This window comes from Camelina sativa, chromosome 14 (assembly GCF_030686135.1).
Source record: "Camelina sativa cultivar CO46 ecotype springtype chromosome 14, ASM3068613v1".
Classification (NCBI taxonomy): domain Eukaryota; kingdom Viridiplantae; phylum Streptophyta; class Magnoliopsida; order Brassicales; family Brassicaceae; genus Camelina; species Camelina sativa.
The window spans coordinates 13,949,936-13,972,859 of NC_141893.1; the positions used below are offsets into that span (position 1 = coordinate 13,949,936).

General features: G+C 38.0%; 5 protein-coding genes across 7 annotated transcripts; 2 read left to right on the plus strand and 3 right to left on the minus strand.

Annotated features, from left to right (window-relative positions):
• Nucleotides 1-651: 651 nt before the first annotated feature.
• LOC104741585 (mitochondrial ATP-independent inner membrane protease subunit 1b) lies at nt 652-2,148 on the plus strand. The gene is made up of 4 exons (XM_010462471.3): nt 652-983; nt 1,078-1,302; nt 1,660-1,770; nt 1,922-2,148. Exons 1-4 carry the CDS (start codon nt 861-863, stop codon nt 1,967-1,969), a joined length of 507 nt encoding a protein of 168 aa, XP_010460773.1. The 5' UTR covers nt 652-860; the 3' UTR covers nt 1,970-2,148.
• A 178-nt stretch (nt 2,149-2,326) lies between these two features.
• LOC104741586 (agamous-like MADS-box protein AGL29) lies at nt 2,327-3,129 on the plus strand. Its single transcript, XM_010462472.3, has one exon. The coding sequence runs from the start codon at nt 2,439-2,441 to the stop codon at nt 2,985-2,987; it is 549 nt and encodes a 182-aa protein (XP_010460774.1). The 5' UTR covers nt 2,327-2,438; the 3' UTR covers nt 2,988-3,129.
• A 2,775-nt stretch (nt 3,130-5,904) lies between these two features.
• On the minus strand, nt 5,905-10,381 carry LOC104741588 (large ribosomal subunit protein eL20w). 3 transcript variants are annotated; one of them, XM_087484368.1, is made up of 7 exons: nt 9,214-9,610; nt 9,054-9,107; nt 8,824-8,902; nt 8,058-8,172; nt 7,040-7,155; nt 6,871-6,934; nt 5,905-6,454 (listed from the first exon to the last, which is right to left on the minus strand). In XM_087484368.1, the coding sequence occupies exons 1-7, from the start codon at nt 9,395-9,397 to the stop codon at nt 6,113-6,115; spliced, it is 954 nt and encodes a 317-aa protein (XP_087340494.1). In that variant the 5' UTR covers nt 9,398-9,610; the 3' UTR covers nt 5,905-6,112. The 3 variants fall into 3 exon arrangements, with proteins under 3 accessions (XP_087340494.1, XP_010460775.1, XP_010460776.1); XM_010462474.3 differs by lacking the exons at nt 5,905-6,454; nt 6,871-6,934; nt 7,040-7,155 and adding an exon at nt 7,638-7,961 and having other exon boundaries at nt 9,214-10,381; XM_010462473.3 differs by lacking the exons at nt 8,058-8,172; nt 8,824-8,902; nt 9,054-9,107; nt 9,214-9,610 and adding an exon at nt 7,244-7,361.
• A 546-nt stretch (nt 10,382-10,927) lies between these two features.
• LOC104741589 (protein BIIDXI) lies at nt 10,928-13,824 on the minus strand. The gene is made up of 3 exons (XM_010462475.3): nt 13,530-13,824; nt 11,746-12,270; nt 10,928-11,643 (listed from the first exon to the last, which is right to left on the minus strand). Exons 1-3 carry the CDS (start codon nt 13,645-13,647, stop codon nt 11,054-11,056), a joined length of 1,233 nt encoding a protein of 410 aa, XP_010460777.2. The 5' UTR covers nt 13,648-13,824; the 3' UTR covers nt 10,928-11,053.
• Nucleotides 13,825-17,487: 3,663 nt separating this feature from the next.
• On the minus strand, nt 17,488-21,050 carry LOC147928188 (uncharacterized). Its single transcript, XM_087486046.1, has 3 exons — nt 19,541-21,050; nt 19,029-19,463; nt 17,488-18,986 (listed from the first exon to the last, which is right to left on the minus strand). Exons 1-3 carry the CDS (start codon nt 21,048-21,050, stop codon nt 17,488-17,490), a joined length of 3,444 nt encoding a protein of 1,147 aa, XP_087342172.1.
• Nucleotides 21,051-22,924: the final 1,874 nt, after the last annotated feature.

The window sequence follows — 22,924 nt, forward strand, 5'->3', positions numbered from 1 at the left end:
AAGATTATCTATTCTGCATGCAGCTATCAAGGCAAATGATATTGGTATGTGTTTTTCGATTCCTGCTGATGATAATTAAGTGTTTATAGATTTCATTCTTCTCTGAATTCCTTTTATACTTCATATTTGCTAATTGATGTTTCACATGTTTGTTTGCAGATATCCTTCACGCTCTTCTTCGTATGGATCCAAGTCTCATTCACCTCAAAGACGAAAACAACATGACATGTCTCACATTTGCATCATTCATGGGATACTACTGATATATCATGGTTTTGTGGGTTTTAACCATGCTATAAGGAGTTTTTAGAATTTTTCTTTGTGTGTTTTAGGTTTTTTGTGAGTTTTTTCAGATTTTCTAGGATTTTAGCATAGATGAAACAATTTGGAACATTTTTGAGCATTTAATCGAAAGAAATCAACTTGGAATCAATTATGAGACACCATCCTTGGACCAACACCTTCTTAGCTCATGAATTAGCTTGGTCCTTGTTATAATTGATTTATTACTTTGACTATGATTTTTCGTAATTAATTTAGTCACTTTACATGATCAAACCGGGGTTTTATATACGTAACGGCATTTCAATTCTTGATGGATTTAACTCGGTTAAACATAAACTGGTTTGAAAATTGGTTTAGGATTGTACCAAAGCTAACCCAAAACACCATTGACTCAAGTTCTCTCCACTATAACGATTCGACTCAAAAGTCTCTCAGAGTTTCGCGAAATCGAGATATATAAAGTTGCAGACTTTTTTGAAATGAAGTGAGATTAGATTAGCTTAATAATGAATTGAGACTACCCTTGTTCCCAAATCTCGATTCAGTCGATTTAATTGAAGAAATCGAGAAAAAAAATGGCGTCTCCGTCGTCGTTCTGGAGCATAGCTTCTCGACAAGCTATGAACAGTGGTTTGTTTCTCACGAAACTCTACTGCTTCCTTCATGTAACCACCAACTATCTTGGATTCATGGCTTATGTGAGTCCCCCTCACCCGCAAATCTTCCCTTCTTTATCTCGTGACTCTTAACTCATCTCCGGTGTTTTAAAAATCTTCTCTTTTTTGAGAGCAGGCTTATGGTCCGAGCATGACTCCGACGCTTCATCCTTCAGGGAGTGTCTTATTAGCTGAGCGAATCTCTAAACGGTATCAGAAACCGAGTCGTGGAGATATAGTTGTGATAAGGTCTCCAGAGAATCCTAACAAGACTCCGATTAAGAGAGTTATTGGTGTTGAAGGTGATTGTATTAGCTTTGTGGCTGATCCAGTCAAGAGCGACAAATCCCAAACCATTGTGGTATGTTTTTTTGTTTCTTCTTTGACTTCACTTCACTTTGTTCTTCTTGCTTATGAATCAGATTTATGAATGAATGTTCGGTTGAGACTTGAGAGTAGTACTGAGTTGGTAATTGAGTGATTAGAGTTTTAAAAACAAGTTGTTTCAGTTTCAGTAATGCTGGTGTTTATCAGTATTGAGCTTTAGTTGTTTCAATTCTTGGAAAGTTTTTGTTTCTTTAAGATATGTTAATGCTATTGGTGTACATATACATTATAGATTGTTTAGTTTCAATTAGTTGTTGCCAAATAGAGAAGTTAGTTTGTTGGATTTGTGGCGAATTGATCTTTCGACTGATGTTTTCTTGTTTGGTTTTAGGTTCCTAAAGGACATGTCTTTGTTCAAGGTGACTATACTCATAACTCAAGAGACTCAAGAACCTTTGGTCCTGTACCTTACGGTCTTATTCAAGGCAGAGTGCTTTGGAGGGTATAAGCTTTTTTTGTAATTAACGTTTATACTATATGATCGTATGATACAAATTTAGTCGAATTAAGTGCTTTCGGCATTTCAAATGCGGTATTTGCATTTGATTTGGTGATCTGTTTGGCTGATCTTTGGTATGTGAAATTTTGTGCAGGTTTGGCCATTTCAGGATTTTGGACCGCTTGGACCAACCCCTTCTTAGCTCATGAATTAGCTTGGTCCTTGTTATAATTGATTTCTTACTTTGACTATGATTTTCCGCAATTAAATTTAGTCACTTTTACATAAAAGTTTTTTTTTTGGTATGGATGTCAAGTTTATCATATTGTGTTCAAAGTTCAAACTTCTTTTTATTTATATGGTATGAGTTTATGTTTATTATATCTTCTGAACTTTTGACTGCCATAAAAGTTCAAAACTTACAAACATTATTCTAAGAAATGACAGAAAAAGAAAGAAAAAATAGAATCAATCTAAGAATTGACTATTTTAATGCAATCTAAAATGTACCAGTCTTTTTTCATCTATATAAAACCAAATCTTCCAATCTTGTATCCATAAAATTATATTCCTAAGTTAAAAAGGAAAAAGAAAAAAAAAAACACGTACTAGTTTAAAATTTCTCTTTATTTTTGAGTAAACAAACTCATTTTTTTTTGTTTTCCACCAAAATGAGTTCCAAGAAAACCAAAGGAAAGCAAAGGATTAAGATAAAGAAAATTGAAAAAGACGAAGACAGGTTGGTCGCATTGTCAAAGCGCCGCAATGGTATCTACACCAAGCTTAGTGAGCTCGCTATTCTCTGCGGTGCCCACTTTGCATTTCTCGGGTACTCTGCCTCCGGGAAACCATACACATTCGGCAGTCCATCCTTCCAAGCCGTTGTGGAGCGGTTTCTAAACGGCGAAGCCTCCTCGTCTTCTTCTTCTTCTTTGCAACGATCGTTCTTTGATGCTCACCACAAAGCAAAGATTCAAGAACTTTGCGAACTGTACAACAGTTTGGTGGACAAGGCACGTGAAGAGGAAGCGGAAGAGATGAAGGCGGCTGCATCCGTGGAGCCGTTGCCAGAAGATGCGTGGTGGAAAGTGGATCCGATGGCGGTGACTGATGAAGAAGAGAGGAAACAGTTGCTAGAGAAGTTCGAAGGGCTCTATGAGAAACTGTGTGATGAAGTTGATGTTAGGAACCAGAGAGGAGATGCTGCTGCGGAAAATTAACAAATGATCCCTCAATAGCTATGTCGTCCTTATGATAAGGATAATCATGTTTTCTTGATTTACTTTTGGTTTCTAACTGGTCAAAAGGTTATGTGCACTCTTTAATAAAACAGAAATATTTTATCTAAATGTTATTTGGGAAAAATACAACAAAGGGAAAAAGTAAAATAATAATCAACTTCTACTATTATAAATTTATAACTAGATAGTTTACCTGTGCTACACAGCACAGAGAAATGTTTACGTGAATACTTATGTGTGTTTACAGCGATGAATTTGCCAGGGCAAGAAAATATTTACCTATTTTGATTTGTTAGAAACAAAATAATAGTTGAATTTTGTTTGATTTACTCTGTACATTTTATAATCTTATATATTTTATTTACTTACTTTTATACTCGGAGTTCGACCCATAATCGGTACCATTATTTTTGGTTTTGGTATAATATCATAATTCGTTAATTATAAATATGGTAAAGTCCAAAAAAAACACCAACAAATCTTGTATTGACCTATGATCCAGTATGACGAATTGGAGCGGTCGTGTTTAAAAATCATGATTTAACTTTATGATTTAGTTTTTTTAAGTTGTATATACTATATTTAATAAAATATGATATTTTAGTTGTGCATTTATGCAATTAAATATCTTAACATAATATTGAATATATTAAGAACAAAATAATACATTATGTCTACAAATAAATATTAGCATATCTAAAAAGAAATATGTGTAAATGTTAACAGATTTTTAGTTATTTGTCAAATACCATAGAGAATTTGTTAGAAATGCTCTTTTTGAAATACATTTTTACATTCTCACTTTTGTCCACTTTTACACAATTACACTATATTAAATTAATTTTTAGTTTTTTTTAGGTTTGGTAAAAATCTAAAAATTAATGGAGATTTTTACCAAAACAAAGAAGATTAATAAACTAAATCATAAAATCTGGTTTATTGTAGACGAAAATAGGTTTTATATTATATTTTTATTTTTATTTTGTGAGTTTCTTTGTAGATTAATGCGTTAATTTTTTTTTTTGCAATACTAAATGTTATTAGTTAAATGCTTTCTTATAATAAAATAAATAAGAGATTACATTTGGAAACAGTAAATATTTCTATTTTAAAACTGGAAACATAAAATGGTGAAAATCTTTATTAACTTCTTGACTTAAATAAATTATTAAAAGTGATGGGCAAATATTTGAAATTCGATTTTGTTTATAAAAAAATCTTTGAAGACACGATGCGAATATAGTTTAAAAAAACAGTTATGATTTTAAGTGGAATCTAATTTAAATAATATTTTGATTTTTATAATGTTTATAGAGAATAAAAATAGATATATTATCTTTAATATTTGTTTTTAATACTATTTTTCTAATGACATTTTTAGTAATATACCACATGAGAGTAGATTTATTTTGCTAACAACATTGTTTAAATAATGGTTTCTTTTCGTTACCAAAAATTTTACACTTTATCACAAAAGTTATAAAAAAAAAATTGGTAAAAGGTGAAGTTTTATACCATTTTCAAATTTGTGACAAAAGTTACAAAGAATACAAGTAGCAGAAAATACAAAAATATACAGAAGAAACATACAACAACAAAAGCAAAAACAGAAGAAGAAACACCGATTCCAAGGTGCCAAATTTGGAAATTTGCATGATTTCCACAACTCGAAAGAGCTGGAGTCCCATCCTAGTTGCCACGAGCAAACCTTAACACATGCCAGCCTTCAAAATCTCCTTATAAGGCGCCTACAGCTTCTCCGTAAACTAACACAAAAACGCAATAGCAACAGCGGACTTATTCACAAATCCGACGGTTCCAAGAGCATCTGTGGGCAACCAAAGAAACCACCTCCAGTCACCATTCCTATCGCAAACGACAAGAACCATCTCCCACGGATAAGCAATGCCATGTAGACCAAAGCGCCGCCTCTATTCTTCTCATGAAAATTCCACCTGGGATTGACGCTACCTCTAAAACTGTTACACGTAATGAAAAACACCAACAACGAACCACTGGAACAGAGAAAAAGGGAACCTGACGCATAGCCACAAACTAGCAACTACGGAAGACGCCACTGTCACCAATGTCTTCCCACAAAGCAGAGGAGACTCGCCGTTAACCGGAGAACCGGGAACCCAACCACGACAAGCCTAACAGCCACACGAACAACCAAAGCAACAAATGCAAAGCAAATTGACGCCAATGAAGCCTTTACTTGTGCCACAAATCCAAAGTCCTTCACTCTCTAGGACCAGAAGCAGGAGAAAACCGTTGAAGGAGAGACCGAGAACAACACGAAGAAACAGAAGCTTCGTTGCAAGGCCAAGGACTGGAACAACACCAACACTGAAAAGGGAGAAAGGCGAGAAGAGTCCGGCTAGCTACACCGGAATCCATAGCCACCACGGCTAGTTATAAAATTAGTCAAAGAGATGTCTCGGGAAGAGATTTAAACATCCCAAACTGTACGAGCAAATGAAGTTTTGTTATTTAAGAATCCCATATGGTTTGGGTTTATCTTCTGATTTGTTTTAGCCTTTTAGCCAAGATAGGGATCACTCCGAATTGTTCATTTAGTTTGGTTCACCGGGTTAGTCTCATACATCTTCGAATTGTTCACACACTTCATAGGGGATGCGCCAGTTGCACTCTTTTTTGAGGGTTTTAGTTTATGCGAGTTCTTTTCTTTGTCAGTTTAAACTCATGTGGATTGTTTTACTCTTGTTGTATAGATTCTTTTTTTAGTAGTAGATATAAGAAGGATCTCTGTATTAATCGTGTATTAAATATGATAGCAAGTTACTCAGTTTTTGTCATACCATGTATGATCAATCAGATTAAGAGATGTTGTCAACAAACTCGATGCAGAAAAGAGGAATTAAGAACAAGAAAATCAAGAAAATTTGAATTCTTTAAAGTCTCAAGAGTGCAAAAACTAATAAAAGATAAAACAAGAAAATCCAGAATCAAAACCAAGATAATGCATAATAATACTTCAAGATTCTACCCACAAAATTTTAAAATGACAATACCAGCAACTTTGATCCCTCGAAAAAAGTATGAAATAGTCAAATTACCTTATGATAAAAGAGAGAGAGATTCTACATGAACAAGTTAGGCCTGGAAGCCTTGTAGGTGGTCTTGAGCTTTCTGGTGGGAGGTCTAACCTTCCTGAAGACCAAAGGGAACTTGATCTTGCTGTTGTGAAACTGTTTAGTGCTCTCTCTCTTGCAGAGGTTGGCTTGGACTGTAGCTGTCTTGATGATCTGAATGCAAGGGAACCTGACTCTGTGCCTTGATGCCATCTCGGTGTACATTTGCTCCACTGCTCCGTTCAAAGTTGTGTCACGGAACTCTTTGTACATGTTATGGTAACCTGTACGACTCTGGTATCTCAGCCAGATTCCAAAGTTCTTGATCGTTGTTGGGTTCTTCTCAAAGATCTGTCACAAACAATTAGTTTTATAATGCATCAGCAGACGAATCATAATAAAGAAGTAGCCAAACATACTACACCCTAAAAAGGAATGACATATCAACATGGAGATGGTACTTCGATTACATTATGTCAAAGTCACAAACAATTCACACCATCAAACTAAAAACAAACTAATAAAACATGTTTTGAAGATAATTTCAGATGAATTTATAAACACAATCAATGGGATCAGTTGATGGAAACAAATCATGATGATAAACTAAACTCTAAACAAGAAAAAAAAAACAGAGATGAACAAAATGTCAAGAAATGTTCAATGTTACTGAGGGCATATCAACAACAATCAATACCAAACGCAAATCAATACAGATCCTTACACCATAATTCACATATCAAAGAATAGAGCAAACGAAGTATAACCTCGTTGATGGCTAGCATCTGTCCATTACTCTTCTTCACCTTCTTTTGCCTCCTCAAGAAGTACCTGAATCATCATCCAAACACATACAGAAACAATCCTTAACTCAAAGTTTGAAATACATTTTAATCCTGAAATCAAGGATGAATATGAAAATATTATGAAACTAACCAGAACTTGGACTTGGCAAGAACCTCGTTCGTAGCCCAGAGCTTCATCCTGTAAATCTTAGGTTGCTCATCCTTCTCCGTCGGGAGAGCTCTTCCGACAACCTGGTACTGGTGAAGCTGCAAAATAACAAAAATTCCGATCAGATTACGCCGAATCTAGAATACCAAATGCGCTATAAATCGCAAGAGCTCAACGAGGCATTACCCTGAAAACTCCCATTTTCGTTCTCCGCCGATGATTGAATCCTCCAGAAGAGAAACACTCTTCCTTGCAGCTTTTATATATGTGACCTAGTTTTTAGAGATGGTGAATTTTTAAAACCCTAATCTCACACTTTCGTACCAGATCCTAAAGCCCATTGGGCTTTCTAATTTCACACCCCATTTGGTCAAATACTGTACTCCTCCAAAATCATTTATCAATTTTACTGAATTTTTGATTTAATCTTGTGTTATTCAGTAGATTTAATTTTAACTTTGCCTTTCTACAATTTTTACAAATAATTTTCCCTTCTTTAAATCATTTAGTAATTTGGTCTTTTTATTCTCCACCACGACGTAGGTATGTTTCTTATGATTCCCCTGATCACATAATAGAGTTCAGCTTCATGGGAACTTTTATTTGTAGCAAAGCAATCGTCAAAGTAGACCACATAATATATATTACATGAAGAACCAAGGGAACCAACAACATACGTATTTCAGCAATATATAAGTTCGACACAGTGTTACAAAATGTTTCCTTTTGTAAATCACACTAAATCTTCAGATAACTGGTCTAATGATACATATCTACATTTTCGTGTGTACATGTAGATATATATATACATGATGTGATGTGAGTTCAGTTTTGGGGAGTAGCTTCACCAGATGTTAACATCCCCAGTCATCCCGAGCATGACGCCGATGAAATAGACAACAGACTGGAAGATTTCAGACCAAAAAAGGAAAAACGAAGATTTATGAGACATTCTGATGTTTTATCCAATGTAATGAAAAGGACAGAGAGAGGAACTCACTGCGATTGAGCAGGCAACGTAACCAGCCTTCTCGCGATGATCAACAGATGTGACTAGAATAATAAAAGCTCCGAGGTACCACGGGATCCCACCGAACAAGAAACCCATGATAAACCTGGGACCATAGACCAAAAAAAAAACCCATTAAAATTAGCATCTAGAACAAGTTTCAAGTAATAAGATGTATGCTTTTAGCTTTCTCTTGTTAGTGCGAAACAATAGAATCATATAAGCCACGTTACTCTTGTATCTCCGTTTCAGGAGGTGTTCAACACAGTATCCAGATTACATGATCAACACATGGATTTCTCTAATATTAGCTATCTAAGTGTTCTTGTAAATCTTTACATTAGTGGATGGAAGTAAGCCACAAGCCACAGATTGATTCTTAAGAGCATGAAGATGATTTTCAAAACGAAAAATATCCCCAGTTAGTAGAGTTCCAAAAGGTTACGTAACAGAGATATTCAATCAAATCAATCAGAGTCGCAATCGAAATATTGAGAACCTGTTCTGGAATCTATATGGCAAGTTCCACAACGAACACTGACATAACACTGTAAAAACGCGATATATGTGCTAAAACCTACATACCATAAACCCAATTTCCAAAAATCCACAAACCTAAGCTTTTGAGCTTTTGATCAGAACATAAATGGAAAATACACAACCAGAAGAACCAAATGAATTTGGCGGGAATTCGTATTGCGAGACAATGTGTGATAAATCAATCAAAATGAAAAGGCAAGTAAGAAAAAAAGCTTACAGAAACCATCCCATGCCCAAGCCACAGCAAGGAAGGTCATGCTCTCTCATCATCGGTCTCACCTCAACCACCGTATAATCTAAAACAACAAAACACCAGAATCAATTACTCATTATCTGATCATAATGAAACTGATTTTACTGAACAATCTGTAATATTCCATACAAATTCATATAAGAAAGATAAGATTTTTTCTACAAAAAATTGAGGGTAAGGACATTTAAATTTACCAGGAACAACTGGGAACCCTTGAGCATAATTCACAAAACCACCACCAGGAGGACCTAATCATTTCAATCACGAACCGATCACATAACAACAAAAACCCCTTAAAACAAAAAAAATGCATATAGTAATTATACAAAATCGAACGAGAGAGGGTTTTAAAACCTTGGAAATTCTGATAAGCATGTCCAGGATACGTAGGAATCGGATGCTGCGACGGCGGTAGATATTGCGGTGGAGCAGTCGGAGTAGGATAATTTGCAACGCCTTGAAACGTTCCGTAATAGTATTGTTGCTGCTGCTGCTGATTCACGGTGGAGTCTCTAGGTTTTGCTGCCTCTTCGTCCATGTTTGATACAGATCAGATTAATAATAAGAAAATAAAATTCGCTTCCACACCGGTTTGACACAGAGACTAGAGAGAATAATCTAGCTCCTCCGCTGCGTTTACCGATGAGTAACGGCGAATCTATCGGCGATGGGAAGACGAATAGAAGAAGGAGACTCGACCGACGTAGAGACGAGGGAAAGGGAGAGAGGGAGAGTCAAATGACACGGTATTGTTGACCCGATTCGCGATCCAAGGGTCTTAAACCGGGTCACCCAAATTTCGATTTTTCTCAATATGGGCTTACTAAAAAGCCTTTTAACACTTGGTTTCTTCTGACCAAAGGTGAATGAATAGAAAGAGTGTACTGTATTTTTCTGGTTGCAAAGTTACAATTTATGTCGTAAGAGATGATCTCTGGAAAAAAAAAAAAAGGTCGAAGAATGCTCAAAAATATATGTTTATTGAATCATCTCTTGTCTCTCTCTTTTTTTGGTCAAACAATTTCTTGTCTCTAATATCCAAAAAAAGTTGTGCCCAAATGAGAACAAACCAATAGCAACAAAATCATAGTATCATGTTTGTTTGGCATCCTTGACAAATATCTTTTACAAATGGGATAAAAACGATGATTTGCTCTTTGCTTATTAGTGAACTGGTTCAATAACTTCGTTTGACAATTCCGTCCACAAAGGTTTACCATTAACACGAAGATGCAACTTCGGTTGATTCCTCTTTACAAAGTCGTATTTCTAGGATAACACCTAAAGAACAAAGACTAACTGAGCTTCGACTAAAGAAAAAAAGCTCAAATCCAAATCAATCACACAATCAAAAAAAAAGCACTGGCTGCTCAAAATAAAGTTGCGCTAAGAACATATCAAACCTGAAACAGGATGCTACCTCATAAGTCATAACAATGAAGAAATCTTTTTTTTTTTGTTTTTCCCAAATACAAAAATGAGATTTCTCAATCAAAAAAAAAAAAAAAAAAAAAAGAACAAGAAGATGAATGAATCAGAAAGAAGCTGATTTGCAAAGTCATTCAGGCTGAGTATCCGGAAGATTCTGGCACAGCCAAAACGTTAGTTCAAAGCTGCACCAAGAAACATTCCAAGGACAATCATACTGGTCTTAAGTACCTGCTATATCTCCTCATCTTCATCATCTACTATTCCCAGAATTATTAGAAGAAAAAAAACATTAAATTAAACCCCAACGCTAATATCTATTAGACTACATCATAGATCCAACCCCAAAATCTAATGAAAACAAGGAAACAAATAATGGAGAAAAGAGTAATAAAGAATTGCATACGGAAATCGGAGAGGCCGGCGGCCGAGAAAGAAGCAATGGAACAATAAAATTCTGATTCGAGTACTTAAGGGAGCCTTTGAACGCACCGACGCCGTTTAATAGGAGTGGACAAATTTATAGAAACCTATTTATTTTTACCAAACCAAACCGAAATGTGTTCGGTTTCAAATTGACGTCGGACAATTTTTCATTATACATTCGATCGAACATGATTTTGCATTAAAACGATAAAAATACATTCGAAATTGCTTTAACCTTAATGGATAAATAAAACCATACAGAATTCTTGGTTTTTGCAATACCGTTTTCTTGGTACACTAGAATAAAACCGGAACAGCTAAATATCATCGAATTATACTACTAAAACAAACCGATAGCCAGAAGAAATAAAACCGAAACCCAGAATCCGAACCCAGCTCCGACTCTCTTCGACCCGGAGAACCAAACTCTAACGTCATCAATCACGGGTCCACACAAGGAGCTCATATCATCAGTCCTCGTATTGTAATAAACACTATAGAACGCAACTCTGGTTCGATCAGCCTTTGCCGTGAAATTCAAACCAACCTTTTCGAAACTCGAGTTCGCTTGCGCCATGTAATGATAGTTCTGCGCCTGATCACCTGCGAAAGCCATTATAGCCAACGGTTCCTTGCATTTATCACCAGCGTGGCCGAGCGAGAATGACAATAAGTACGGCTTATCAGCCTTGGTCTCGACCAGTTGAGAAATAATGCCTTCTTTGCCCGAGAGAAGCTCCACGGCTCGTTTACCACCCGGAACTGAGAAGTGATCCGAGTCTACAAACCGGACCGCCCGGTTCGATTCAACAGTCCAACCCGGAAGAGAAGATATCTCTTCGTCGAGGTTTGTCGGTAGCAGTACACCAAGGGACGTGTTCCTGAACATCCATGGACCTTCTTCAAAATCTCCATTGATCACCGCGTTATCTACAAAATGTAATTGAAAAATCATTATCAAATTAGCATATTTCAGAACTTTGGGGTCGAAAATGGAAAAATAGAGAAACTCAGGGTTGTTGATGTTGTAACCTTTGGGTTTATCAGGAGTAAAGAGCTTCTTAATAGCAATGTCATCGATGATAGGACCACAAGTGGGGTCATCTTCCAAACCAGGATTCTTAAAAACCAAACGTACGTGATCCTCTTCAGCTTCAAACGCCCACGCGTAAGGATCCCAACCCTGCACGTTATAAAGCGTTTGCAAATCCACGTTACGCGACGCGCCCATATCGTCCGCGTCTGCGTTCACAGACGCTACCGACACATTAATTGACTCGAGTTGAGCGCACGTGCGGGCAGCGCTGAACGTGACAGAGTAGACGAAACCTTTCTCAACCGTTAGATCTTGGCTGATCTCTGCGTCGTTGCCTAATCGGACGGCGTGTCTGCCTTGTGGGACGATCAGGATCATTCCTCCTTGTTTTTGACCGGAATTAATTAGCTCCACCGTGCCGTTTAATTTCCAGCCCGGAATCTGGGATAGTCCGTCGGTTACTCCGTCGTCTGGGAATCCATTTGACGGTGATGTTTCGAAGTCACCGTTTATCACCAAACCTGTAGTTAAAAAAAAAAATTACATAGGATTTTTTTGGATAGGAAACGCCAAAATATCACGTTAGTTTTGTTAGAAGGCTAGCTGTGTGAAAAGAGACATTTCTTTGTCTTGTCTCAAACAAACATATAAGTTGTTGATTCGACATAACACTTTAATTTTACTTGATAACATGAAGAAAAATAAACAAAAATAAGTAGGAGACACGCGGGTAACGTCTTATATATATGGACCATACCTTCTACTAGCTAAACTCGACTGGGACCATAATTTTGACTATTACTTAATAGAAGTTTATGTCTACACTTCTACAGTCCCAATTTACACCTTACAAATGCCCCTTACAATAGGGGGGAAGTAGAGACAAATGTATTTTCGGTGGAAAGAAGAAAAAAAAAGAAAGCGTGTTGAAAATTGAAAGACGTTGAAAAAACAAAGAAGTTTTCAGACACTTGTATGTCGTTTTATCATGTACTCTTTGTCGTTTTTATAATACTACGAGTCTACGACGGTAAGACTAATAAGACCCCAAAATCACCCTTTTATTTGGCGGGAATCCTTCTACCTGAATTATTTTTATTTTTGACTATTAAGATCTTAAAAGGTAAAAATTAACATAGAGAAAATAAAATAGTTGCTACCATGCTTGTTTAAACTGTAAATGGAGTTGTAACTTGTATGTAAGCTGAGCTCAGGGCTTCCTTTCTAATTTTGCCGCCGCCGAAAGCACGAATAACATACTTTATACTTAATTGACAAATAAACCCCAGAAGCTTACATTCTTTTCTATTGTGGCGCATTAAATTGAATTTGACAAATTACCTCTAATTACGAGAACTTATAGCTAAATCAAATATTTTACTGGTTTGATTAGCATTGTTTATCTTCTACATAGACTGAAACTTGTGTACAGCTTATACTACTAACCGTAAGTTCTAACTATTTGACTCCTAATCTTAATTAGTAAAGAAGCATCTAAGATTCTAAAGCTAAGCAACAGAACAGTAAAGTAAATTGGGGGAAATCCCCTAAAACCTAAACTCTCTAAATCCAGACAAAATGTTATATAACTCAGTGTTGATTATAAGTTTTTTTTCTTCCAAAAATCAATAATATGAAAGTAAATCTCTTTTCGTCCTCTGTTCTTGGAACAGAACGAAAGAGATTCAAAAAATCGAATCTTAATAAGCCAAGGTTTATAGATGGCATTGAGGATTCAAGAAAAAAAAAATCACAAAGAAGGAGTCAGGGAAAAGCGTACCATCTTCGACAAGCGGAGCCTTGTCTTCGGCGATGGCGACTAAGACGGCGATGGAGAGACTAAACAAAAACATGAAAATGGAACCCAATCTGCACCCAGATATGGAGTTCATAGCCATTATCTCTCTCCTTCTTTTTCCTTACTACTACCTACTGCTCTCTTCTCTCTCTCTGTAAGTGTGAAATGTGAAAGTGTTTTTTCTGTATGTTCTTTTCGGGCAGCGAGCAAAGACAGGGAAGGGTAGTGTCCTTTTATCCAAGATTCCGCACTCCTTGTCTCTCTTTATTTTTTCCTCTTTTTTCCAATTATTTTATAATTTCACATTTAATTTTCCACTATATTTAAAGCGGTTTACAGATATTTAGACAAAACTCCATGCAAGCATAACAAAAAATAAAAAATAAAGTAAAAGAATAGGGTAAGAAATGTTTCTTTCTTTCACTCTAGTCATGGGCAAATAAACTGAACCGAATGGACCGAATCGAAACCGAACTAAAATTTTGGTTCCAGTTCGGGTATGGATAGTGGACAATAACCGATTGGATAGTGTTTTAATTATTCATGGATATCGGTTATTAACCGAACCGAACCGATATCCATTCGGTTATCCGAATCAAACCGAACACGTACTAAAATTATGTTTTAGCCGAGAATCGAACCTGAGACCTCTACAAACTGGAGTATGCAACATGGCCAAAATATTTGAAATAAATCAAATATCAGGAAGTTTTTAGATATATTTGTTAAAATATAATCAAATTTTATTTAAATAATATTTTAAAAATTTATATTATACCATTTCGGATATCCGGAACCGAACCAAAAATAACCGAAACCGAACCGAACCCGAACTGAAATAGTAAATTAACCGAATGGATACTAAACCTTTATATCCAAACTAACCGGAACCGAATGGATATATCCGAAACCGAACCGAATACCTGAATGCCCAGGACTACTTCACTCGTTTCATTGCTAAGTTAATCAAAACATATTTAATTGTCATAATTAGATTAGCCACGATGGAATAAATTTTATACCTATGCTATATTTTTTTCCTTTCCCCTTATTAGATCTGTGTGTTAGAGGTGAGATTAAAGCGGCTGCTTTTTTACTTTTGATCCAACTCTATTTCTTTAAGGTCATGGAGTGAATTATTAGTTTGACAACAACAAAATTTCTCTTTAATAATCTTCAGCTTTTCACTATTTTAGATTGAGGTACAAAAAGGCAGGAAAAGTAAAGAGTTGTGTGTGTGTTTCTTTGGTAAAACTGTATTTTTTTTTTTTTTGACAATTTAGTTTTTTTTGTTGACAATGTAAAAACTGTATTTCTTTTAGGCTGTGGAGTGAATTGTTAGTAATAGATTTTTAAGGTATCTAAAAGATTTGAACTAATTCTATTTGCTGACAAACAAAACAAAAAGATTTGAGCTAATTCTATCTAAATGACATCCTAAATTAAAGTGTCTGAATTGTTTCTTCACATTCTTTTTTTTTGTGAACTTTCTAGTATTAAATTTGTCTCGAAAAGCTATCATAATATTGAAACACTAGCAAACTTTTCTTTTATATAAAGCAGATTCATCGTTTACACAAGGCTAAGAAAATCTTAGATAACTGTAGCTTAATTATTATTATTTTTTTTTTGAAAGAGGTTTTCTATTTAAATGCAAAAGAGAAATAAAATGTTACAACAGCGCTTTAGAGTTTAGATTAGGGAGCCTAGTAAAAGGCGAGCCCAATAATACAACACAATAGTCAAAAGAACTTAGTAAGAACCTAGAGATAGGGTTTGTAGCCGATGGAATAGTGAAACGTCGTAGGGTGTACGACGTCTTAACTTGAGAACCAGAGATCGAACATCGACGATGATAAAGAAGGGTTTGATTCCCTAATGTTTGTAATCTTGTTACGTATGATAGAGTCCACCTGTCGGAGCAGGGCGTCAATTGATCGGAATTGACGATGATGTAGGCGACGATTGCGTTCCTCCCAAAGAAGATACAATGTACACTGCCAGGCTAATAGCGTTAGACGAGTCAAAGCTTTCGGTCCCCTTAAAGATTGCATGCGTTCCAGTGTCGTATCCCAGGAAGGGTAGGGTTGGCATCGGCATCTAGTGGCGATTTGAGTCCAGATAGCGAAGGCGTAGGTGCAGTTGAAGAACAGGTGGTCCCTGCTTTCAGGTGAAGCGTTGCATAGAAGGCAAAGTGGGTCTGTTTGTAGTCCCCATCCCAGGAGACGATCGCGAGTAGGACAACGGTTTAAGGTGAGTAGCCAAGTGTGGAACTTGTGCTTCGGGATCCCGTCGGCGAACCAGACTGCTTTAGCCCATGGTACAAGAGGGGAAGCAGACCGAAGGAGACCATAAACCAGCCCAGTTGAGTATCGTGTATACACCTTGCCTTCTACTTCCCATTCAAATCGATCCTCTTCATCTGTTAAGGTAAGTGTTGTAAGGTGGGTTAGGAGAGAAACCTGATTATCAGTCCGTGCATGAGGGAGCAACCATTGAACACGAAGGAAGAGCTGTTGGAGTGTTGCAGTTGATGGGATCCCCAGTCGTGTGTCCCTTCCCGAGCACAGATAGTCAGAGAGTTTCCCATATGGAGACCAGTTATCAGACCAGAATCGACAGGTAACACCATTGCCCACCCTTAACTTTATCCAGCTATAAACATCATCCCTGAACTTGAGTAGCTTATTCGCCATCCATGAGTAGTTTTGGTGCTTCTTCAGTGTCCAGAACTTGTTCACCGGACCCTTGAGGAAATAGAGTTTGAACCACGCAACCCACATTGACCCTGATCGGAAGAAAAGAAGCCAGATTAACTTGATGGAGCAAGCTCTGTTCCAGAAGAAAAGATCCCGTATCCCTAGGCCTCCTTGGTCTTTTGGTTTGGTGACAGTATCCCAGGCAACACGAGCAGTGTGATGTCCCTCGGCACAGCCTTTCCAGAGATAAGCACTGTAGAGAGAGTGGATTTTGGAGATGCACTTCTTGGGGAGTACGAAAGAGGAGCACCAGAAGTTAGATAGTCCTGCAATAACCGTGTTGATCAATAACAGGCGTCCTGCAAAAGATAAGTGCTTAGAACACCAATTATTGATTTTTCCTTTCACTTGCTGCAAAAGGGGCTCACAGTCTTGTAGTGTCAATTTTTTGGTGCAGAGAGGGACTCCAAGGTAGCGCACTGGTAAGCAGCCATGAGTTAGACCCGTTGAGAGTTTAATGGTGTCAATCTCTAGCTCAGGTAGCCCGCCTGCAAAGAAGGAAGTTTTGTGGAGGCTAATGGCCAGACCAGATCTGTTCTCAAACTCCTTAAGGACCTGCAGGATATTTTGGACCGAGGAGAGCGAGCCATCAGAGAAGATAAGAAGATCATCAGCGAAACAAAGGTGAGTTAGCTTTGCCTGGTCACAATTATGATGGTATTTAAACTTTCCCTCCTCCGCTGCCTTGTTCAGCATTAATGATAAGGTGTTCATTGTTATGACAAACAGGTAAGGAGACAATGGATCCCCTTGCCGGAGTCCACGCTTACCCTTAAAGTAGCCATGAACCATTCTGTTATACCCGATGGTGAAGTTTGTGGTACAGACGCATGCTTGAAGCCACCGTAAGTATTGGTCAGGGAGAGAGATCCCCTTGAGACAGTTGAACAGGAAGTCCCATGAGATGGTGTCAAAAGCCTTGGCGATGTCTACCTTGATTACTAGGCGCTTGGGACCTGCAGCCTTATGATATCCATTGACTAGTTCAGCTGCTAAAATGGTGTTCTCCAGCAGAAGCCTGTCCTGCACAAATGCTGTTTGGTTAGGGAGTATCAGATCAGGGAGGATAGGTTTGAGTCTGGCCACTAGCAACTTGGATATCACTTTGTAGAGCGTGTTGAGGCAGGAGATGGGACGGTAATCCACAATCTTGGAAGCACCAGGGTGTTTAGGGACTAGTGTCAGGATAGCTGCGTTTGTGGTAGCCGGCAAGAAGGAAGTGTGAAAAAGTTGGTGACTGCTGCAGTGACTTCAGGGCCTAGGATTCCCCAGGTGGATGTGTAAAAGCCGGAAGAGAGACCATCGGGACCCAGGGCTTTGTTCGGATTGATCTTCATCATCACCTTTGCTATCTCCTCAAGAGTGGGAATGGATATCATCATTTGAGAGTGGGCGCTAGAACAGCGGTAAGGGTTTAATGATTGTAACCATTCCTGGGAAGACCAGAGCGGACGTGAAACAGAGTGGTTTGGCGACAGGATTGAAGTAAAGTGAGCTATGGCGTGGTCGCTCATTTCACATGGATCCAGTAATAAGTCACCAGATTCCAGGAGGAAAGGCCGGATGGTGTTGTAACTTGCTCTAGCCTGACAAATTTTTTGGAAGTAAGAGGTATTGAGATCTCCCTCCTTGAGCCAATTCACTCGTGATTTCTGCTTGAAGTAACTTTCCTCAATGTCCCTCAGAAACGTCCATTTGTCGTGGAGGTCCTTTTCAAGCTGGAAAGTTTGTTGTGATGGTTGATTTAAGGCTTGTACCTGCACATCTTGTAACAAACGGTTAGTTTCACTCACTCGCTCTTGTCTTTTTGAAAAATTCTCTCGATTTATGGTTTTTAGGTCTCCCTTAATGGTCTTTTGCTTCCAGCAGAGATCAGTAAGATTGAGAGCAAAGCTTCCTGCCTGAGTCCAAGCTTCATGTACCTGCTGGAGGAAGTTAGGGTGTTTAGTGAGGTAGTTAAAGAACTTGAAAGGGCGGGTGCCTGCTTTGGGGAGTTGATACACGAGGTCAACTAGGCTTGGGCAATGGTCTGATGGTAGAGGGGGAAGGAAAGTAACAACGCTATCTGGAAAGAGGGTGATCCAGTGGTTGTTGACAAGGACACGGTCAAGCTTCTTGGCAATGGGGTTAGAGGGCTGGTTGTTGCTCCAAGAAAAAAGAGGGCCTTGGAAACGAAGGTCAAATAGGTCCATTTGAGACAGGCAGTCTTTCAGCTCCGACATTGGTGGGGACAGGCTGTTGACTGAGGGAGAAGAATGCTCATTGTGATGAATGATCTGGTTGAAGTCTCCTCCAACAATCCAAGGACAGGTGTCAAGAGAGAAAGACTGCTGAATACGTAAGAGCTCAACCCAGAGGTTAGTTCTTTCTTCCCTTAAATTTGAAGCATAGACCGATGTATAGACAAACTGAAGTTTATTGGCAATATTGACTTCACAAGTTAAGGATTGTCTTGACTGATGCAACACTCTTACCAACGCAGGGTCCTTCCAGATAACGATGATACGACCATCCTCATCAGACGAGTGGTTCGTAGTATAGTTCCATCCAGGGCAAACCGATGTCATTACTCGGTTCAGATTAAGTTCTTTTACATGTGTTTCCAAAATAGCTCCAAAAAGCGGCTGGTAACTCCGAAGCCAACTACTAAAAGGCTTATGCTTATCCGGATCATTTAAACCTCAGATATTCCAAAAAAAAGTGTTTAGTATTCATTAATTACAAGTACGAGGCACACCTGATGGATGTGATGTTTCCAACGGTAGCTTAGTCATAGGGGGAATAGAGATGGTATGGGGGTTAGTGGCTGAGGACAAAAGAGGGTTAGTGGACAAAAGAGGGTTGGTGGCTGGGGGTAAAAGAGGGGGGGAATGCGTAGGGCTAATAAGGGACGGGTGAGAACGAGAGCGCTTCAGGGATTGAGGTGGTTGTTTATCTGGTGGAGGAGAGAAGGGGTAAGGGAGTCCGGAGGGTGTAGTGATTGCAGGGAGGCCAATAATCATAGGGAGGTTAAGAGATGGGTTTGGTGCTTTTGCTGGCAACATGCTCGGAGCAACTAAGGGTTTGGTTTGTATGGGAGCTTGGGGCGAAGAGGGCAAAGAGGGAAGAAGGTTTGGACCTATAGGTGTTGGGATGGAGGTTTGAGTAGCAGCAGGGGCTGTAGTTGGTTCCGGGATGGGAACAGTAGTTGGGTCCAACGACAGGGGAGCAAAGGAGTTGGAGGGGGGGGGGCACCCTCAGTGGCACGGCTGTTGTTCTTGCCAGTAATTTTATTCTTGCGTGTATTATCCTTTGTGCGCATAGAGGAGGAAGCATTAGTAGGAGCTGCTTTAACTGGTGAAGTGGAAGCATCCGTCGTCACCCGCTTCTCTAGTCGGATAGAGTTAGCTTTAGTTGTAGGCGGAGCACAAGGTGGGGGAGGTAGTTGAAGACAGTTCTTAGCAGTGTGTCCTATTTCATGGCAATGAGAACACGAGGGAGGAAGCCAAGGATAAGTGATGGCAACTTCTACGACTTCACCATTATCCCTAGTGTATTCAACAACATCAGGTAATTTTTTAGTAAGGTCGACCACGACTTTGGCATGGGACACTTTGAGGCTGACTAGATTGATGGTAAAGTCATCCGTCTCTTTTGGTTCTCCCACTAACCCAGCTACAATGCTTATGCCCTCTATTGTTCTCAGGTCCAAGGGGACGTCATGCAAGTGGATCCAAAGAGGAATGTAGTCTAACGGTGGAGTAGCAAAGGAGTAATGAGGGGCCCAAGGAGCAGTGTGGAACATGGAGTCACCAATATACCAAATGCCTTTCTCTAGAACCTTTTCCCTGATGAACTCATTAGGTATTCTGACTAAAACCGAATTGGACAGATGATTCACATGGATTTCAAGCCGGCGCCCTTTTCCCCACATATGGTTTAGAACACTTTGGATTTGGTGAAATAGAGGGGGTCTACCATTGAAGACACAGATGATGAAATCCTTATGGGCCTCTGCTCCTTTCAGGAAAACCGACTCAGGGATGTGGGTAGTGGGACGACCAGTAGCTGTGTAAGACACTGGGGTCAATCGCTTAAGTTTCTTGTCAGCTGTTCTGCGGAGTTTGTCAACAAGTGTTGAGGCGCCCGACTGAGTGGCGACAGTAGGGATTTGGGGCAGCCCTGATTCAGGCGAAGGGGTACCAGTTCGAGGTAGAGGTTGTTCAGGGGGAGCAGCATTGTGTGGCACAGGTGGGTTTGGGGGTTGGTTGGAGGGGGTGGGTGTGGTTTGTTGGGGTGTAGCAGTGGGGCGAGTAGTAGCTTTGTTTGTGAGTAAAGGGGATGTGGATTTGGGGGTGAGGACAGTGAATTTCTCATTCTCAGTAATTTGGTTGGGAGCAGTGTGTTGAGTTTGAACATTAGCATCAGATCTAGGGTTAGATCGAGGCAGATTAGCAATTGAGTCTTCAACCGGTTGCATCACAACATCGGTAGTGATTTGGGAGGCAGAGGACGCTCCCAGTGCAGAGGAAACTTTCGAAGCCGGCCTTTGAGGATTAGCAGTAGGCGAGAGAAGTTTCGACTTGTGGCTCGAAGCAAGAGAAGAGGACAATGGAGGGAAGTTGGAGAGGGTACAAGAGGGTGAATGGTCTGGAGGGTCAGGGGGAACGGGTGGTGGGGAAGGTGGGGGCGGACTACCACCAGCGGTGGGAGGCTTGGGACTCAGGGCGGAAGCACGACCAACAGGGAACCAGCGGTTCTCCATTTTGCGTTTTTTAACCATCTACAAGCTTAATTATTTTCACGGTTAACCGCTACGAATTTTTTTTACCATTTTTATGATTATGGTCTCATTAGGAGGTTGTAAATTATAAATTATACGGGTTATGATCCGAAGTAAGTATATATGTTACAGTTCAAAAATGATTTTTTTTTTGAACATCGATTAGATTGACTTAATAATTGAAAATGTTAAAATAGTCAACATGGATAATGTTTGTTATCATATGAGGAAAGTAAAAATGATATTAAATTTTGATCCTGATCAAGGTTGGCTTTTGCAAGTTTGAAGTCCCTATGCTAGTACTTGATTGTGAAGTCTTAGAGTCCATTGAAAACGAGCTTCTGCAAACTAATTGCTCCAGATTTGTATATCTCGAATCCAATGACGAAAATTTTAAAGGTTAGAATTTCAATGAGAGTAGAGAAAATTATGAATTTTGATTTTTAATATTGTTAATAGAAAAATAAGAAATAGGAAATTATGTATTTTTCATGCAAAGAAAAAAGTTCATTTATTTTTCAGGAAAAAATAAATAGTTTGTGTTGTTTTCTGATTTTTTTTCAAAAATAATAACGCTATCACAATGTCGTTAACGATGGTAAGAGAGACAAAAAGAAATTGGAAAAAGATAATAGTTTGTGTATTTTTTGTCAACTAAAAAATAATTGTGTATTTTTCTTACAAGGAAAAAAATTATGTTTTTTCCTGGCAAATATTAAATAGTTTGTGTTTTTTTTTGAGAATTTTTCCAAATAAAAAAAAATTGTTAACTCAGGTTGAGCATCATTAATTGTGTATCTAATATAATAAAATAGGCTTACACCCTCTAAAGAAGCTCTATCTATCTGCCATATGGCACATCTGAATCTTTTGGTTTTTTTTCTCTCATGTTTAAGCTAATTATTAATAGGCAGTAAATGGTTAATGAGCCACAGAAATATCTCGACTTCCCAAAGCAAAATCGACAGAATCTCACAGTTCCGTCTTCTCCTCTTTCTCACCTCTCTCTTCTCCACCCTCCCCTTTTATCTGTTCAATTACCGCTAGAAACCCTAACAAATCTCAACTCTGTTTTCATGGTGTTTTTTGACCAAAACGGAAATCTTATCAATATTTCGTTTGTAAAAATATTACGTTAACGTCGTTAAAAATTGTAACAATGATATGTGGGAAATTGGAAAATCGAGATATTTCATGTATTTTTTTATCACCTCTAAAATAGTGTAAGTATTTTTCTGGCAAAGAAAAAAGTTTGTGTTTTTTTTTGGCAGATATTAAATAAGTCATGTATTTTTTTTGGCATTTTTCCCCTTTTTTGTTTCATCTTTCTAATTTAAAAATATGAGAAACACACTCTTCTATTTTTTATTATTATCATCTAATTTAAAAGTATATAATTTATTTTCATATTTAATTTGTTTGTGACATGTGACATATTGTCATGTAGTTTTCTTTTAAATTTATTTTGTGGTCTCTTTTTAATATTTTCTTACCTAATTATTTTATATTTTATATTATATAATATTTTCTAATTTCAGTTACTCTCTCCTTACTGGTACATTTGGTGTTTATATTCTTAAACCTATAATATTTTCTTTTTAATTAAACCTAAAATACAACATATTTAATCATATACATTAATTCATACTTTAAATATACAGTTTAGTACTAAATTGTAACAGAAAATACATAAATTGTGAATTGACTATTTGTTTTCTCTATTCACTTTCAGTTTAGTACCCTAGCAATTATAATTATAACTCCTCTAATTTAATTTTTGAGAAATGTAACTTCCATCACTCTTATCCTATAAATAATCATTCTCACATCCTCCTCCATCATATCTCAAATCCTAA

Excerpts from the sequence above, each read along its gene's own strand:
- LOC104741585 (XM_010462471.3), top strand. The coding sequence starts at position 861 with ATGGCGTCTCCGTCGTCGTTCTGGAGCATAGCTTCTCGACAAGCTATG. Across the intron at positions 984-1,077 it reads ATCTTGGATTCATGGCTTAT|GCTTATGGTCCGAGCATGAC; the intron begins GTGAGTCCCCCT and ends TTTTGAGAGCAG. Across the intron at positions 1,303-1,659 it reads ACAAATCCCAAACCATTGTG|GTTCCTAAAGGACATGTCTT; the intron begins GTATGTTTTTTT and ends GTTTGGTTTTAG.
- LOC104741586 (XM_010462472.3), top strand. The coding sequence starts at position 2,439 with ATGAGTTCCAAGAAAACCAAAGGAAAGCAAAGGATTAAGATAAAGAAA.
- LOC104741588 (XM_087484368.1), bottom strand. The coding sequence starts at position 9,397 with ATGGACGAAGAGGCAGCAAAACCTAGAGACTCCACCGTGAATCAGCAG. Across the intron at positions 7,156-8,057 it reads ACGTTGCCTGCTCAATCGCA|CTTCACCAGTACCAGGTTGT; the intron begins GTGAGTTCCTCT and ends GTTATTTTGCAG. Across the intron at positions 6,455-6,870 it reads AGATGCTAGCCATCAACGAG|ATCTTTGAGAAGAACCCAAC; the intron begins GTTATACTTCGT and ends TGTTTGTGACAG.
- LOC104741589 (XM_010462475.3), bottom strand. The coding sequence starts at position 13,647 with ATGGCTATGAACTCCATATCTGGGTGCAGATTGGGTTCCATTTTCATG. Across the intron at positions 12,271-13,529 it reads GGCTCCGCTTGTCGAAGATG|GTTTGGTGATAAACGGTGAC; the intron begins GTACGCTTTTCC and ends TTTTAACTACAG. Across the intron at positions 11,644-11,745 it reads TACTCCTGATAAACCCAAAG|ATAACGCGGTGATCAATGGA; the intron begins GTTACAACATCA and ends TACATTTTGTAG.
- LOC147928188 (XM_087486046.1), bottom strand. The coding sequence starts at position 21,050 with ATGGAGAACCGCTGGTTCCCTGTTGGTCGTGCTTCCGCCCTGAGTCCC. Across the intron at positions 19,464-19,540 it reads CAACAGCCGTGCCACTGAGG|CCCCTGCTGCTACTCAAACC; the intron begins GTGCCCCCCCCC and ends AACCAACTACAG. Across the intron at positions 18,987-19,028 it reads ATCAGGTGTGCCTCGTACTT|GTTTAAATGATCCGGATAAG; the intron begins GTAATTAATGAA and ends GGAATATCTGAG.